General features: G+C 41.5%; 2 protein-coding genes across 3 annotated transcripts in view; one reads left to right on the top strand and one right to left on the bottom strand.

The window, feature by feature from the left end:
• The window catches only part of pacsin1b (protein kinase C and casein kinase substrate in neurons 1b), a 31,129-nt gene extending 19,951 nt beyond the window's left edge, over window positions 1-11,178 (bottom strand). The window contains exon 1 of one of the 2 annotated variants that reach the window (XM_085777085.1): window positions 11,043-11,178. The gene's annotated coding sequence lies outside the window, so the exon portion shown is untranslated. Of the gene's footprint in view, window positions 1-331; window positions 485-11,042 lie in introns of those variants that run through there. The other variant, XM_085777087.1, reaches the window with a different exon arrangement.
• A 1,687-nt stretch (window positions 11,179-12,865) lies between these two features.
• Window positions 12,866-16,014, top strand: rps10 (ribosomal protein S10). The gene is made up of 6 exons (XM_085777074.1): window positions 12,866-12,898; window positions 13,337-13,486; window positions 14,211-14,385; window positions 15,241-15,318; window positions 15,637-15,692; window positions 15,929-16,014. Exons 2-6 carry the CDS (start codon window positions 13,337-13,339, stop codon window positions 15,968-15,970), a joined length of 501 nt encoding a protein of 166 aa, XP_085633200.1. The 5' UTR covers window positions 12,866-12,898; the 3' UTR covers window positions 15,971-16,014.
• Window positions 16,015-19,045: the final 3,031 nt, after the last annotated feature.

Raw genomic sequence — 19,045 nt, 5'->3', positions numbered from 1 at the left:
CCACCGGTAGAGCAAAACCGGCAAAACAGGCTTATGTTTTTGACGTTGGGAAAAAAGTGGATACTTAAGGAATCTTCAGAGGGCGTCCAAGGTTACACCACGGAAATGCCACTGTGAGGAGAGTCCATGCTTTCAATTAGATGAGACAAAGATCAAGAGCGTGTACTTGAGCTAAGACGACTTCCACTGGATGCATCAACCCTAAACTTAACGTCACGAAGACGACAAGAAAGAAGTTGGAATAAGCTCTCAACTATACATCTGAATACAACGGTAATGGTCTAAACATAGAGACCAGTCTGTCATTAGAGATGGGAGCAGTTTACTGAACCTGGTCTGTCCTCTGAGCTGTCCCTTGGTCCTCCACCGCCGGACGCCACGTCACTACTGACAGCTTTAAGGACAACTGACACCTGAGTCCAGGAGCGTCTCGGCTCACCTGCGACCATGACACATCCTGCCTTCCAACACGCCCTCTACACACACACTGTAAGGCTGAACTTTGACATGTCCCTGAGAGGACACATTAGGCCATCAATAATTAGCTAGGAGGGTGGAGACAGAGGGCTCTCCCTTGTCACACACATTCCTTGTAGCCAGGCAGATAGAGAAGAAGGGATCGACAGAGAGATAGGCAGAATAGTGATATGTTTATTGTGTTTACACTCTATTCTTTAGTGAAGACTAAGAGGAATGACTACATTGTTTTGGGCACAGTCAGTCAGTCAAACTGGAGCTGTGAACTCTTAACTTTGAGCAGTTGGACAGTGGACAATATTGTGTTGTTTTTGTTGTTTTTGTCCCTGACACACAGTTGTTTCCACCATATGCTGACAGTAAAAAAGTGAACGTATTGTTTGCACACCTTATTTTTTAAATTGGATTTATTTAGGTTATTTTTCAGGGTCTTCTAATTTATTTTTAATGTATTCTATTCAATTGTATGATTATGTTGGTAACCAGTGGTTATTTTGCACTTTAAATATAACATTTTGTTTTTATTGGATTTGCTGAGGTAATACTCTTATGTTGAAGGTTAAAATTTATGCCAATACCAATTGGTTAAAGGGACAAAGGGGAGTTTCTAATCGGTTATAAAAAAGTCTCACGTTAATGTGGATGAATCTCCGCTACACACACTTGTTAATGGGCCCATTTTCGATAAATATATCATTCTGTCTCTATCGTTATTTTGTTATTATTAGTGGTGGCGGAGATGCTGGTCGAGCCGACCAGCGTTTCTTTACTTTCAGTTTCGCAAAGAGTCATGACAATAACGTAGCTGAATCGCCGTTTATGGTCGGAACTACGACGGTATGTGAACCTCTTTGAACCTCTGCCTTTAATTATTGATTAATGAAAACATGAGTCCGTCTTGCGCCGGTCAAAAGAATTTTACGGTGCGCGCGGAGGCTCATAAATGTAGTGTGAAAACGCTTCGCTTTTCCAAAACTCCTCGTTGTCCCTTTAATAATAAATGGGTCAGTTTTTCCTATACCTACCATTGCTGACTATTGTTTTCTGTTATATCACTACAACATCAGTAACAGTAACATTACTTTATCAAGCCTTTTCTAACATTCCACACAACAAAATAAGGAATAAATGTATGTATGATTAGTGCTGATATCGTATCATATCGGAAGTGAAAAAGTTGTATCGGGACATCCCTAAATAACAGGAATTGGAAAGAAAGAGACAGAAAGTAGCTCATCATCTAGATAAAGGGAGAAAGGACGGACAGGAAAGGAGACGGTCATACAGGAGTTAGATAAGAGCTTTCTGGAGGCAGACAGGATGAGTCAGTCAACATCAGGGCTATCAGGTCAGCCATAGTGCAGCCACTCAATCAATAAAGGGGTTGCTGCTGATGCACAATGACATTCAAACATGGAAGCTGAACAGTCTGAGCGACTTTCAACTCTTTTGACGCATGAATAAAAGAACATCAGCATCAGCATACCAAAAAAACAAGTTATTTCTCACAGAAAATTAAAGTGTAGTGAATATCAGCGACACACAAATACACAAAGCTCTTTTGTTATTTAGTGTGTTGTGTCGTGAATAAAATGAATCAAAGCAGGCAGGTGTGTGTGTGTGTGAGAGAGAGAGATAGTCCTCTCATAATAAACAGAAGCTTCACACTGCAGCCTGCTGGTGCCACGCTGATCTTGCCTCTCCCCTCAAACCCTTGAAAGTCATGAAAGTCTCTGATGAAGCCACTTCTCTGTCCAAACAGACAGATGCTATTCTCCTCATTTAGTGCCATCTGTGTGTCATCTAATCACACTCCTCCCTGCGGGGCCGTCTGCATTTGACCCCGGTGTTATATCCCATTATTACAGGAAGTAATTTACAACCACTGCGCAGTGCGCAAGGCTAAAATAGAACTGAAAGGGCTGCAGGTCTTATCCCCTGTATATAAATATATATAAAAACACAATCTTATAATTGAGACTGTTTTCCCGCTGGGGTTTGACAGCGGCCTTTTTATTTTCGTGGGAGATTTACCAGAATCAGACATTGCTGTGGTGGTGGTGGTCAATTCACTTTCATTTTAGTCATCAGGCTGATGCTTTGCTTTTTTGCTTATGTGTCATAAATCTCCAAATTCAATATAGAATATAAAATTCAGAGTTAATTAATCAGAGTCTGCAGCACAGTGCTAGACTTGTAGGAAGGAAACAGCAACAACATGAATCAAATCAACATGGTGTCATCACACTTTGCCCTTAAAACAGCTCAAGCACTTTTTCATATTTGTTGTGGTACTGGTCTTGGTCTTGGTCTTGTCTCGGAATCAACTACATTTTTACTCTGTCTAACCTAACCTTAACCCCCTTGGTCTTGGTCTTGACTCAGTCTCAACCCCCCCAAAGTCTTGGTCTTGTTATGCTCTGGTCTTGGTCTTGACTTGGTCTTGTGTTAGGTGGCCTTGAACACAACGCTAGTTTTTCAGATGATAAATTTAGTTGGTTATTTTTTAAAGCAACTTTGAAAACCTGCTACGGATCCTCATGTGACTTAATCATCTCCCAGTCGGGACCCTGGGGGGAACTGAAGATTCTTACTGAGTCTGGCTGGGGTCGTTGTAATGCTGCAGAAATAATCTGGGTCTGATCAGACGACTCCCTAATGGTAGTGCATGATAGATAAGAAACTTTTGCACTCTCACAAAATTGTTGGACCAGCAGGATGACTAAAGGTATAGGTGAAATGTGAATAAACATCACTTGCCCAGTAACTGCTGCTGTGGTGCCCTGGACCAGAGCATGTAATCCTCTGATGCTCTACTGGAGGAGCTCAGTGGCCAACAGATGAGACAGCGCTTTGTTTTTGCTTCCAGGCCTGAATATGTGTTGAATTGTCAAACAGCGAGTGAAACCCTCTGTCTGAGCATTTTTCTTGCTGTGGAACTAAAAAAAAAAGAGCAGAGGCAAAGTTTCAGTTACACACCCAACCAAGAGCCTTTAACACCAGTGTTAAAGGTAGAGTGTGGGGTTTTGTTCGTTGCAGTTTGTAAACAATAGCCGTGTTTCCACTGCAGGAGTTCCTGGTAAAAGGAGGGGGCAGGAACTTCTACAGGAACCGTCCTCTCACTCGGCCCTCTGGCCGTGTCCCCACTGCAGACAGGACCCACTGCTCTGATGACGAAGTGCAACAGTTTCCATTATTGCGTGGTCGTTGTGCAGTGTTTTTTTTTTTTTACTGCTCTTGTTGTTGTTTTTTTCTGTCAGTAGACGCTTTCTTAAAAAAAAAAAAAAATGCCGTCTCGATTGTCATGTAATCCCGCGATTGTCACTCTTTTTTTTTTACCAGGCCTACTGCTACTCTCGTCTTTTACTGAGTTATTCTCTGGGTAGGGGTGGGCGATATGGCAAAAATATCATATCAATATCAAATATCATATCATATCATGTCAAAGAGCCTTTCTGAACAGATTTTAATGGGCTCTCTGCACAGCTCCACCACCTCCCGAACCCAAGGCAGCCCCCTTATTTCCTCCTGTCCCACATTACTGGACAAACTGACCAATCCAGGTGTGTCTGAGTAGTCACAATGGTCAGACACACCTGGATTCATCAGTCTGTCCAACAATGCAAGACAGGAACAAGGAGCTGCCCTAAATTCAGGAAGTAGTGCAGCTGTGCATAGAGCCCACCAAAATAGCTGGGGTTAGGGGAGTCGTTTGACTCAAATATGGCGGCCTGAACAGCGCCATGTTGGATTGGCCGGCCGAGAACCCGCCCACTGGCCTCGAAGCAGCTGTCCATGGAGCTGCTCGGACCTGTCACTCAACGTTTCCGCGCCCTAATTGGCCAGAGTTTTAACCTAATAACAGTAAAACGGTAGAGTTAAAAAAAAATTCACCCCCCTCAGAGTGTGTGCAGGGGTAGAAACTATCGATTGAGACAAAAAAACGTTCTGACACCAGGCTTTTAACATGTTTATTGAGGATGTAAAATCGGCGATTTTAACATGGGGGTCTATGGGGAATGCTCCCTTCTGACACCAGCCCCCAGAGGAAGCCCAGGGGATTGCAGTTTTTTGAACGCGGAAGTGAGCTTCACTTCTCAGACCGACAACTGCCCCCTTGGGGTACAATTAGCGCGACATAGGGCATTTACCGTTTATTAGCGGCAAAGAGCGACCTATCCATGCGTCCATGTGTGTGTGTGTTTATGTCTGTGTCTGTGTGTGTACGTACGTGTGGTGCGCCTGCACGTGAGAGAGACGGCAGGTGGAGGGCTGACTGGCAGAGATGACAGATAGTGAAACCAAAGACTTTGGTGAAACGCTGTTTAAAAAAAACAAAACAAAAAGCGACCAACTCCTGCTTTGGCTTTCAGCCATGGCTCTCCATGCGGCTACCGCTACACACATAAACAAGGAGGAGGGTAAGAAAGTTTTCACTGCCCGTAATTCGCTATGATTGGTTGTTCAGATTGACGATGTAACACGTCTGGTGCATTGGTGCATCAGCATAGAACTGCAATTTATAGAATGAGCCCCAGACGATCCTACGATCTCTGCACTTTGGCAGAGACTTTTCGTCTACATGTTTTAATCCTTGACGATCTAATATCGTCATATCGCCCACCCCTATCTCTGGGTTACAAAAACGCATCTTATTTTGGGGCTTTCTCTTAGCGTCACATGATCCTGCTTTGAGTCTGACCAATCAGCACAGAGTAAATCTCAAGCCCCACCGGGACATTTACCTACCCCCGCAGGCAGGGACTCCGTTCGGCCCTGTAAAAGTTCCTGTAAGCGGCCCTGTGGGGGAGGTTCCTGCAGTGGAGACAAGAGCCCCGTGCACAACAAACCAAAGCAAAAGACCAAAATACAGGCAGGGGGAAGGGGCTGCAGACACAGCCCCCACCACACAGGATAGACGCCCATAGGTGATGATTAAGACAGATTTCATTTGTATAAGTTTAGCGTTTATTTTAGGGCAAAAAACTCCAGACTCTACCTTTAACTCTGTTCTGTATCACATATTTTCTTATTGTGTCAGCACACTAACCAGGGAGCCCCAGCCTGCACAGGCCCTTTCTGATTTCCTCCATTCTCTTGGTCAAAGATATCGCTGAGATAATTGTACATGTACGTGTATGTGTTGTGGAGCACCATCTCGTATTAAGTGAGCCACTTTCTCATACTTCGCAATTAAAAGAATTCAATCAATATTCCAGGGCGAGTGTGGAGGACCTCTGTGCTCTCCATGCTAGTTTGTTTTGTAATCAATAAGCTTTTCTGAGCCGGCCAGTGCAGAGCAGTGGTGCGGACAGGGCGTTTATTGAAGCCCCCGGTTCAGCTGCTGGAGTCAGAGTGTGCACACAGTCTGAGCTGTGGACAGACGGAAGCTGATACTGGGCAGGAATCTCAGTGGGCGAAATGGAAGTGAGTCATTCAAAGACAGTGCAGCTGCTAAAAGCTATGAGAGCTTTTTGCAGACGCACGCGCGCGCACACACACACAGACACACAGACACACACACAGAAAGCCTCTGTTGTTCTCATGAATGAAACCTCTTCTAGCCACTCAGAGGAAACCTCAGTGATGCAGCAGGTAAGTGCAAAGACCAACAAGGACAGAGGTAAAACAAAAACAGCCTTTTCATGTATCAGTACTGTTTCTACTACTACTCTACTAACTGAGCAAACTCTTCTTTTTAAAAAAGAAATTCATGATTTTTGTACTTAACTATTAAATAAGCCAGAAAACAATTACCAGACTTATCAAAAATGGAAATAATTTATGGGCGCAGCTGTAATCCATACACAAATACGAGCATTTCTGCCAATTGATTAGTCATCTGATATTAAATGCATCATAAAGCTGACAAAATGAGTCAGAAAACTTCATTTCTCATTATCTGACATTTACCAAGCCAAATGACTAATCTCGTGATCAAGAAAATAATGAGCACGTTGGGCAATAATGAAAAATAATCCTTAATTGCAGCCTTACTTCAAAATCCATAGATGCACTCACACCATTTTTAATAAACCCGGTCGCCATGGCAACATCAAGCCTTCTTCCTTCCTGCTCATTTAAGTGTGAAGCACCTCACTGACGCTATAAATCTGACACGCCGGAGCCTCAGAGGAGCAAAGCAGACCTGCAGCCAACAACCTCTAATGGCCTCTCCTAGTTCCTCTTGAGCTGTGAGATGCTTTTGTGATGCACCATCTACTGCAGCGATGCCCCGGAGACACACGCTGATTTATTACGCTCCGCAAAGTGGAAGCATCCACATCACATGATGCAGATTCCCAGCCACCTATGCCACAGCACTTTGCTCTCTGGAAGTCTAACTAGCTGTTGAACAAGAATGAGACACTCGAACTAGAGATGTAGTTTGCAGTCTCGCTGCCATATTTGCGACACCCTTATCACAAGGCAGGGGTGTGACTTAGAAGTTGAGAAAGTTCAACACAACTGTAGTTTTCCCAAAAAATACAACACATTAAAAATCTGAAGAGAAGTAACTAAAATAAATGTAGTTTTGTTTTGACATAAATGTATTTCTTTCTGTTTTTTAACACATTAGGATATGTCCTGACACCCAGACTTTGAAAGCTGAAAGTTATTTTATTAATGACATGCACTAAAGGGCTGCCCAACACAGGATTGGAACCAGGACTGACTGCAGTGAGGACTGTAGTCTGGCCAGAGTGTAATAATGTGTGTCAATGTGTTGTAATCTGTGTGTGTTTGTATGTGTCTGGTGAAACGAAATGTAAATGGTCATGTGAAAAAGAATTTCCCTTAGAGGGACAATAAATGTCTAAAGTCTAAAGTCTACATATGGGGCACCTGCTCAGCCACTGGGCGCCCCACCTGAGGGTCATTTTCATAATGGTGGCATCAGTTGATTAATTTCATTATTAATCTACCACAGTGATAAATTGCCCATGCCACTGTCTTCAGCCCTAAAGAATATTCTGTTTACTAAAACATGAGACAGAAAAAAACTCCATCAGATTTTGACATTACCTGGAATTAATGACATTTAGGACATTTTGCTTAAAGGGACAACGAGGAGTTTCTATTTGGTTATAAAAAAGTCTCACGAATCTCCGCTACCCACACTTGTTAATGGCTCCATTTTCGATAAATATATCGTTTTGTCTCTATTGTTATTTTAATTAATGGTGGAAACGCTGGGTGAGCCGACCAGTGTTTCCTCACTTTCGGTTTCACGGACGCTGCCCAGCGAGTCATGAGAATAACCGCCACAGAATTGCCGTTTATGGTCGGAACTACGACGGTATGTGATCGTCTTCGAACCTCCGACTTTCATTGCTGATGAATGAAAACATTCTTGGCGAGACGTCCGTCTTGCACCGGTCCAAGAATTTCACCGTGCGCGCAGAGGCTCATGGTAAATGTAGTATGAAAACACTTTGCTTTCCAAAACTCCTTGTTGTCCCTTTAAAGAACCTAAATTATAAGATATATAATAAGATGCTAATTACAATATTTCAATATTGATTAATGGTGAGTCATCATTGTAGCTCTATACTATACTATACTATACTATACTATTTGAACATAATAGTGCCCATTGTTTCTTACAGACCGATATGATGACATTAAACTGCCTGTTTTCAATCTCAAACCCCTGATCTCTGCTGACTTCCATGATTATAAAAGAGCAGTTGAAGAGTTTCAGAGATATCCAAAAAGAAACACACACACACACACACACACATACAATTCAGCCCACTCTGGCAAACTGAGAGCTGGCATGAAAGTAATAGACATGAGTCATTTACTACATTACAAGTTTGGCAACACAACCATCTGTGCCTTTGAGATGCTGAGGGATGAATTTCAGTACAGAGAAGCAGAGTGTAAATGTTAGGAGAGGCCTCAAGCCACTCTGTCTACTGCCTGCAGATTTACCACCGGGCAGGGAAGGGGAAGTTTCAGCTCAGGCTGTTACAACTGAGCACATAGACTGTGTTGAAGCCTGAACTGCACTGTATTGCCTGGCTGGTTTGATTCTGCTGATTCAGGATCTGTAGGCACAGTGCAGCAGAGTCAGGCAGTTCAGGTACGAGAGGGCATTTCTAAAACATCATAGCCTATACAACAACTTTGTCTTTCATGACTGATAAATCATCAACTGAATTTTGAAATACTCAACACAGTCCACCACAGTGTGCAAGCAAGGACAGCTCTGCTCATCCCACACACAAGTCACAGCCCTGAATCTTTCCATGAAAGAAAGAACAACGGGATACAGATCTCTGGGGCTTTAAGGAAATACAGTCCTGCCTCTTTCCCATGATCCCTTGTGAGGATCCTATCTCAGGCTCCAGTTACCTTACACAGCTCAAGCCAAAGCCATCATCCCTCTCATCATTCAGCCTCTGGTCATGTATATAAGAAGAACCCTTTGCACTGAACGGTGTAAATCATCAGCTACCTATCCATTCTAAATACATACATTTCATGAAACTGAATAATTTTTCCTCGTTAATTTAATATTAAATATACAAATGTTGTTCATCTCAGGTTAATTTAACTTTAATTTACTTCAACATGAGTTCAGCTGTTTGAACTTTGAGTGTTTCAACTTGATTTAATGACCTGTAGCCTACTAATGAATTTCTGAGAATCCATTATTTGAGAACGGCTCTTGAGAGAAACGGCATTGTATCTGTCTGAATATTACAAAGAGTATTTTATAAATTAAAAGTTGAAGGAAGACCCACCACTCATTAAGTTGGGACACCAAGTCAAATTATGGTGTAAAATCTCCCCGGCCCACATGTTGACAGGCCTTGTAGGAGAACAGTGCGTAACACTGAAACACTTGTAAGCTCTTAAGTGTTGTGGTAATTCTCAGGGGGAGCGGGATTGAAATGAGAATTTTATTTGCATTGATCCAAACCAAGACACAGATGAAAAAAGCTTGAAGGGGCAACAGGAGTAGGACGACAGCTCTTTCAATCCTCCAATGCTTTAATGTGAGCACCAGATGTGACATGCCAGGCTTGTAAGTACAAATGGTAATTGCCTGTCTTTTGCCCACTGGGAATAACATGGTCGAAACTAGAATTATTCATACAGAGAAAGACAGAAATTTAGGGTCAGGTCTGATTAATTACATTAGCGATGACACCTAATCTGTCACTCGTCCTATGAAAGAGAGGAGTTGAACCTGCTGCTGCAAATTGAATGAGTGTTTCTAATTCGTCACTTAAATAATCCAATTAGGCACTCGCTCAAATAAAAGCAGAGACTCACAGACTCACTCACGCCTCTCTCTCCATGAAATGAGAGAGACCCGTCGTCATGATAACGTTGGTTTTATATCTCTGTTGTTGTTTAGGCCAGGTTGATGGGTTGGATGATCAGAAACAGGATTAAACCTCTTCATAACAAACAACACAGGAAGCAGGGTCAAGCAGCAAAAACTCTGTGAAAATGACCATCTATCTAACCATCATTTGCATGATTTTGTGTCATCTGTGTTGTGAGTAAATGATGTCTCTTAGCAGTTTCTTTTCACCTTTTCACAGCTGTTGTCTACGCTTCCGTGGTCATTTCACGTCTAGATGTCTTTAAAGCTTTTTTGTACGACTTTGTAGTCCTTGTGCAGCTCTGTGCAGCTAATATGTGTATCCCTTTGGTTATTTTGTGTCTCTCTTTTGCACTTGTTTGATTGACTTTTCAACAAAATCTTCAAAGAGACCAGTGCCCAGTGGGTGCTGCAGGCCCAGTAATCCACACGTGCCTTACGGCTGCTCTGCTGTCTCTGCTGTGTGGAAGGTGCAACAGTCCCTCAGTGATCAGAGTTCAGAACCGTGGACAGAGCTCAGAGATTAGCCTGTGGTCAGATGGGGGTCTGCACCTCCCAGCGGCTTGGGACCTCGTCTACCACCATCTGCTCTCCAGTGATAAATCAAAGAAATGTGCTGGTCTGGAGGAAGCTGGGACTTTTCCCCAGGGACCAGCTTTTTGACTTTATAGCCATCCCTGACTGTGCACTGCTGCAGCCTGCTGCTGGCTGCACAGCAACTCCTGGAGATGCTGTATTTTCTTTAGGCTACATCAAACTGTGCACATATCATATCATATCATATCATATCATATCATATCATATCATATCATATCATATCATATCATACAGTCTATAGACATCCTGGTTGTTGTTTTAATAAACCTAATAAAGCAGGAGCAGCTGCAGCCCGGAGGTGTTTCAAGTTACATCTCCAACACTTCACCCCAAGCTGCAGTTTTTGTTTTTATCACGCAAACGTGAAACAGAAGCTGTAGCTTACAACTAGAAGGCTTTTTCCTTTCAAAACAAGTCACTTTTAACATCATGCACTTTCATTTAGTCCCACCGACCTCTGCTCGCAGTGATGGAGCAGAGGTCGGTGGGACTAAAGTGCATGATGCTGACAAATGCGACGGCAGATATAGGCATAGCGGTTCAGCATCAGTCGCTGTGTGAATGAATGCTCTCACTTTATCAACAACAAAGCAACAATGGACAGAAAACATAAAGGGTAACATACCGGAAATTAAATGATCATCCAGCGTCTGTGTGTGTTGTTTTAAAACGTAGCTACTGACTGTCTTCATCAGCTGCGGCTGCTCCGTCGTTCCGTCGGTAGATGAAGCTGAAAGGAGCCGCCAGTTGGGGGATGGTCCGAGGGGGGCGTCAAGACTGCCATGATGACCAGTCTGACTTCCGGGAAGCTCTTCCAAAATAAAGGCTGTGTATAAGCCTACATGAAGGATGGCCCTGAGAGAGATGTGCTAGAGATTTAGTATAATGTAGAATTTGTTTTGTAAATACGGTAAGATAGACATGATCACTATTCAACATGAAAAATAAAATATAGCCTATGCCATATGCACGGTCTTATAGATTGACTTCCTTTATAGATCTAAGAAAAATAAGATTCAAAAACCTAATTGAACAATTTTATCGTTCAATTCATGTTTCAGCAACTAGAGCACCTGGAGAAAACCCATGCCAACACAGGGACCGAGCTCAGTGGTGGCTTTGGGGTCAGCACTGAGCCCCTGACCTCTTCAAATCATTGGCAAAATCACCTGGACTGGGGTGCTTTGAAAATATAGTGGCTTCAATAGCAGCTACTGCACGTGTGCATATGCACATGCGCTGAATATTTATGTTTTCAATCTATTGCCATTGATGCAATTTTGTTTTAATTTTCATATGGGGTATACTGTAAATGTGGCCTAATTATATCTCAAATTATATACAATGTCTGTCACACCACAATCTTACTTTTACACACATGTATGTATTTGTTTTCACTTTTTCATACAAAATGTATGTGAATAATTTAATTTACATTTAATGTGTTTATAATTTAGCATTTTTATTGTGCGTGCAACTTTTCTGTCTCAATAAAATCTTTTAAAAAACGTGTGTTTTGCTCAATTCACCAATTATCTCTTTATTTATTTATTTTAATGTGCAGATGGGTCAGGCACGACATATATGGACACATGGAGGTTTGCACTAGAACTTTGCATGCACCCTTTGCTTCATGGTGAGGCTATGGCCCAGTTCCAGCCATGATCCAGATGTACTACTAATATGTGAGGATATTTTTTTTCTTATGCAGTGTAGTTACAATTGGGATCTGCGGTGAATGGTTGTTTAATTAATTTAATCAGCACTGGCTTACATTTATACAAGGCCGTGTTGGGCAAACTACCACCTAATCTGTCGCCTCATGTCTCTACCAAAGAGTAAACTACCGCTCATCACCTCAGCTCCTTTAAATCCACTCAGAACTTGTTAGAATTGCTTTTTCCTATGCTGCACCTTTGTCATAGAACAATCTGCAAGATTTTCTACAACCTTAGCACTTTATTTCCCAGCATGGATAAATTCAAAAACTGTTTTATCGAAGAGTGTAACTGCTATCCTTGAACTGGTCTTAATGATTTTATGAGGTCTAAATTGTATGCAAGTTTTCTGTTCTGTTTGCTGAATGTATTGCACTGGTGTGCCTCTTTGCAAGGTCTCCCTTGAAAATTAGATTATATCTCAAGGGGACTTTGTGTAAAATAAAGGTAAAATAAAATAAAAAGAAAGTAATTGGTCAATTAATCTGCAACTAGGCTATCGATTATTAGACACCAAATAGCCTAACTAAGAAATATGGGTTTGTAATCACTGGCTCAAGGTGCAAAAAGTAAAACATAGCCTAATTTTCCAGAAGGGCATACATATCGCCATCCTGTGTGCAGAAAGGTGTGGAGCTGCTGCTGCCTCCACGCCGGTCCGGCAGGGGGCAGCACCTCTCCGGTCGCCCCGGGCCGAGGGGATAAACCTTCCCGAGCAACAACGAACTGTCCTTCCGGCTCCGGTCCCTTAACAAGTGGAAAGGTAAAGACAGACTCGGCGTCTAAATCTGAATAAATCTTACACATCTCTTGATATAAAATACATTCATGTTTGAAGTTCGGTTGGTCTTTATGTCTCAGATGAGTACACGAAAGTATTTTAGTTCTGGATTTTACACATAATCGGATATCAGAGTAAAAGATGAGAGTAGCCCAGAGTCCGATGTTCGCTGATGGCTGCCATATTTCCCGGCTAACACAGGCCGCCCTGGCTAACGCAAATGTGTATAAACGTGTGTCACCAGTAAAGTGGACACTTTGTGTATTTTTAGCGTTTTAACTTCATTAAACTGCTGGTAGGGCGACGCGTTGTGCCGTACACCGGTCCGTCTGTGGCGGTAGCTAGGCTAGCTAGCTAGCATGCTGACTAGCATGGTGGCGTTGAGGAAATAACAGTCTAAACTCTCATCTCTCGACACAGATGCTGATGCCCAAGAAGAACCGCATTGCTATCTACGAACTCCTCTTCAAGGAGGGAGTCATGGTGGCCAAGAAAGATGTCCACCTGGCCAAGCATCCCGAGCTTGCTGACAAGAATGTGCCCAACCTTCATGTGATGAAAGCGATGCAGGTGAGACACTGAGATGTTGGAGGCTGGGAGTTCACTCAGGGTTGAGTTGTAAATGAAGCAGAGGCGGATTTTACTCTGAATTGTTACCGACAGCTATGGTGCTGTCTAAGTTGGTGGTGGTGTGTATAATGGAGGGAACAGCAGGATGTCAGTGATCACAGGCGCAGTGTCAAAGTCCTATGACCCCGTGGATGAGACTGAGCAGTAGGACATGAAGTGCTGCACCATCCAAGTTACTCGATGGTGTATAAATATGTAATAACAGGTTCCTTAGTACAGCTGTGTAACGCACATTAACTTCCAAGTCACAATTACATTTTGGATGCTGATGTTTCCAGGACATGGATGAGTTGTACCATAATTGATAAAGGACCAAGATATTTTTATTTTTACAACGACTCTGCAGTCATACAACTAAGTTGATGTAAAGATGCAAATGTTGGCATATTATCCCAGCTCTAACATTGTCAGTCACATTGATGTGATCCACCAGGCAGTGGTGTGCACATGCATTCAGATAAGCATGTATTCAAGAGTTCATGAATCAATAATACTGTTATGGTTTCAATGGGTATTAATTTAATTTTAAATACACATTAAAGTAGGTTTAGCAGACTGAGTTTGGAAACCCAGAGCATAAAAGACAGACTTGCCATGTGGTATCAGTGGGAGTTGGTCGTCATTGAAGTAGTAAAGTGAAAATGTTTTACCCATCTTTCTCCAGTCCCTGAAGTCCTGTGGGTATGTCAAGGAGCAATTTGCCTGGCGTCATTTTTACTGGTACCTGACCAATGAGGGTATCCAGTACCTGAGAGACTTCCTTCACCTGCCCCCTGAGATCGTGCCCGCCACCCTGCGCCGCCAGACCCGCCCTGAGACCGCAAGGCCCAGGCCCAAGGGTAAGCTGGCTCTTACAAACATCATGTGTTTTTAAGTTGATCAATTCGTTAAGTTTGTTCATTTGCCACTGGAATGCTCTGTATTTCTGAATCGCAAATGCCACAACACCGGTCACACACTGCCAGTGATATCTGTACTGATGCTGCTTTTTTAGAATTGGTATCCATCAATACCACTAGTATACCAACACATACTTCAGTTTTAGCTTTCAGATGACTTCAAATTAATTGTAGGCTGATTTGTAAAATGTGGAATCTGACTTGACTAAACCACAAGTCATTATCCATTGATGTAAACCTGCTGACTTGAAGCATACCACAGAGCTTAACGTCATGGAGAGAAAAGGCAGCAGCCATTGCTCAGTGTTGAGCTCAGCAGCTCTCATTGATCATTTCCAGTTGTGCATCAGCTTGAGATAAAAGCTTACTAACTTGGTAGTAAGAGCGACGACTTGGAAATAAATGACAGAATCTAACTCTTCCTGAGTGTCTGTATCTGTGTATGTTTACCACATGAGATAGTTGAATCTTGTTGTTTGCACACACGGGCACAGCCTCTAACCCTAACCCTCTCTGTTACGGTCTGATTAAACCAGGTTGACTATACTGAGTGTGTATTATTTCATATCTGAAAGGTGTGTACTGCTCAAGTTAAAACCTCACTGAGATCAGTTGAGCATCCTTTATAGACACATTTACCACATGGATGTGTTGGCATTTTTCCCCTAAAGCATCATTTGCTCAGCTTTGTCATTAATCTACACGTAAGGAGTTACCTTGTTCTGTCTACCATGCATGTGTTTAGTAATACCTATGGCTTGAATGCGTTTACTCACTGGTCATCTGTTTCTGCAGGAATGGAAGGCGAGAGGCCTGCCCGCCTTAACCGCGGAGAGGCCGACAGAGATGCATACAGGAGAGCTGCCGCTCCCCGTACGTATTCTTCAGCAACACCATTCAATTCTGGCTTGTTTTGTTTTGTGTTAAGTGCAGTGAGTGGTTATTAAACCCTTATCATCCTTGATGAGCTAGGTAACAATTCAGATGTGATAACTAAGAAGCAATTCATTCTCCCACAGTCAAAGACAATGTCAGTAATACAAATATGTAAATAGAAAAGAATAGTCAGTGATATTTTTGAAAATTTTTGTAGTGATGAGAAATATGATTCTTTTTGTTTTCCAAGCACATTGATCAATTCTTTGCTAATTGTTTTTTTTCTCCCCCTCTTGTTTTTTTTCTCCCCCTCAGCTGGTGCTGACAAGAAAGCAGAGGCCGGTGCTGGAGCTGCTGCAGACTTCCAGTTTGTAAGTTATATTCAGCTTTTTTGTTTGTGACCCTTGTTTTCTCCTGTGATGACAAATCAATAATGATTTCTACGTAAAGTACCCATATCCACCACATCCTGAAACATTGTTATAGTATAGGTGTGGTTTTATACTGGCTGCAATAATAAGAAAGAAATTAGCTTGCATAGTATGGTTGTAAAAGTTTACTCTGCTGTTAAACTCCAGTGCATTGACAGAACTTTTTCCTGTTGCAGAGGGGTGGCTTTGGACGTGGCAGAGGACCTCAGCCTCAGTAAATTTCACTATCTCTTTGTGTACAATAAAGAAAAATTCAAATACAGCTTGAACGTCCCGGTGTCTTAATGGTGATTGTGTTTACCCATACATCCTTTTATGTAGTTCCCATGAAGAACAGGTGGATGTTAGTCCCCCATTCAGTTAACAGTTGTCTGTCAGATTAAGGTTCTAATGTCAGTCCTCAAGTCTGAATAAAACCACGACTATAATGTAGAACAGGTTTACAACCTTTCCCAACTCATGGCCCACTTGAAAATCTCAGAAATGTATGCAGCCCTCTGGCACCTAGAAACAATATGGAGGTCAAGTAATGTGTTCTCGGAGCACTTTTTTTATTTTAATAAGACAGAACATTCAGGACTGAATAAAGAGCAGGGGTAACACAGCGGAAGCTCCACACGCATTGAGAAGTTGCATGCATTTGCTAATTGTAGTAGACGAATGAGTGGACTTTGTGTCAAAATTTGAGAGCCTTACCATGAACACAGCAAGTTATAGGAGCTGAGACAAAAAGCTTTACAATCATCCCCAGTCTCCCCTATTTTTATTTTTATAGAACTACATTTTTATATCTTTTACAAGTCATACTATTTTGAAAATGATTTGATGGCTCATTTGCAATACCTTTGGCCACAGGTTGGGGAGAAAACTAAACTCCATTTTTGCAGTTGGAGTGTATTAGAGTAGTGAATGTCCAAGGTCCAGCTAATTGAAATAACATATTATAAAATGCATTTACAAAAAGGGTAAAAATGTTTATATAATTATATCATGCCTCCTCTGACACTTTGAATTTATGTTGGTGAATGTTTTTTACGTGGTCAGAAACTAAATTGCCCTTCAGGGATCAAGTTATCTGTGACTGCAAGACCCAAGAGATCACACACATGCTTGTGAACAGTTTTTGTTTTCCATTTCATATACACTTATTTTGTAATTTTAATTTAGTATGTATTAGCCTTTTTTAAATCCTGTAAGGAACATGTTTCCAGTGGCTCCAGGTCAGTTGTCTTCACAGGTTCATCCGGAGGACAGCTCTGTTCTCGTGCTCATTCTTATAAACTTGATTAGAAAGTCTTCTCTCCTCTCTATGTTAATGATTCCCAGAAAAAAAGTTCACACATTGATAATTTCCCCCATTTTTTAATCTATAATACACAAGAGGCAGCTTGGGTGGTTCAAGGGATGAACAAAAGATAATGGTTCATCACACAGGCAAATAGTCTTTGGCTAAAGGAGTGGCATTATATAAGTAAACAGGTATGTAACTATAGTCTGACTCATACTCATCTTTTTCCTCCATAATTTACCACAGCAGCTCAAGTGGTAAAAAGGAAATGCAGTAAATAATGATTAATGAGACAGACAAAGAAACACTCAAGTTACTAAACATGGTCACACAACAACACAAGTGTCTGCCTATGCCTACATCTTTTAGACTCTACTATAGACTAGGTCTCTTTGGCTTTACTGTCCATGGTGAACAGCGGTGCCATCCTCAATATTGTCGGCAGCTTTGTAGAAAAAAAAGTGGAAAAGGACGAGCAACAATTTAAAAAAAACTTCTCCTCACATAATCTTAGAGTAAAGCTGAAATCACAGTACAATCACATACTTTCACAGAATTTGGACTTTTGATAAATAATTACATTGTAACTGACCTTGCTGTTTTTGCAGCTGTTGTTATTAGACAAATTATTTCCTGTTTACACTGACTTGTACATAGTGTAATGGTCATGTGATGTGTGTCTTCAGGTGTTTTAGTAGGGATGGGGATTATAACATTATCACTGGCTCTGATGTTATAAGAAGTGAAGTCAATTAAAGGTCAGAGAGCTCGTTGGGATGTCACAAAGGTGCTCTCACTTAAACCGAATAGGACTGTGTGGCTTCCTCTTTGTGCTATTTACTGCTACACTTGTCAACACAAACATTTTTGAGGATATTGTTTTTTTTGGTGACGGCGACTTCAAACTGCTGGGGTTTAACCAAATAGTCTTAACATGTGTGTCTACCAATCCAGCTGCATTGTGAACTGATGTGAAACATGACTTGAATGTGCAACAAACAACTTCTTGTGGGGAAGGAATGAACAGTTACACAACTCATATAAAAAAAGTAAACATGATACTTTTATGGCTGTTTTTATTGTGAAATAACAAAAAAGCTGCAGTGTCCCAATTCTTAAAATAGTTTCAAGTTTGTAGTGCATTGTTGATCAGGCAACAGAATGTATACCAAAAGTCTGTAGCTATGTGTACAAAGAGGCATTCTGAGTGAGATGGTGATGTATATTTGAGTTCCTCTTTGTAGTTCATTAAATCATACAATGTTTCAGCTGTGTAAACTATGTACCTTGCAGATTCTGGACACTGTGCTGTTAGAGAAGATATAAAATCAATCTTACTCAAGCATTTTATACTAGCATGAAATGATGCTTGCATCATCAAATTGCTACAGAACAGAGAGATGGCAAAACTGTTTCCCCTCGAAAATCCATTTTAAGGAGTTCCTCTCTGATGTGTTTCTGGAGCATATCCACCACCATCCACCATTTATTTTAATTCACTCCAGCTGTGAGCAGTTTCCTTTGTGCACTGCATTGTGAAAGAACACCACACTCAGAAATGTTAGGAGTGTTGTAGGCCAACACATTAAGAGTCCAATTACATATACTTGTAACTTTGTTTTTTTCTTTTCATCAGTTAATCAATATAGTGTTGATTTAGGCTTTATCAATGGCTTAAACATAGCTGGAAAAGTCACTCTCATCCACTTACCACAATGGTCTGTAGTATCACAGTGCAAACAGTGTGTTCATAGTGCATTTTGGATAGATAAACGGTCCGTTTTACATACACAGTGCAAACAGTAGTTTGTAAAGAGTATGTAAATAAGAAATGAAGGTAGATAAAAGCTGCAATTATTACTAGGCAGGAAATGTATCTGAATATGTGATATTACATACATTAATCATTTTTTAAGGCAAGAACTCCAAAGATCTGTCAATTCATTTCTCAGATGTGATAATTCAATGGTCACATTTGATTGTGATAGTGAACTGAAGATTTGGC

Source organism: Trachurus japonicus, chromosome 5, assembly GCF_045865225.1.
Source record: "Trachurus japonicus isolate A0001 chromosome 5, Traja_1.0".
Taxonomy (NCBI): Eukaryota; Metazoa; Chordata; class Actinopteri; order Carangiformes; family Carangidae; genus Trachurus; species Trachurus japonicus.
Note: the sequence above shows the minus strand (reverse complement) of the source record. Positions and strands in the feature narration are given on the sequence as shown.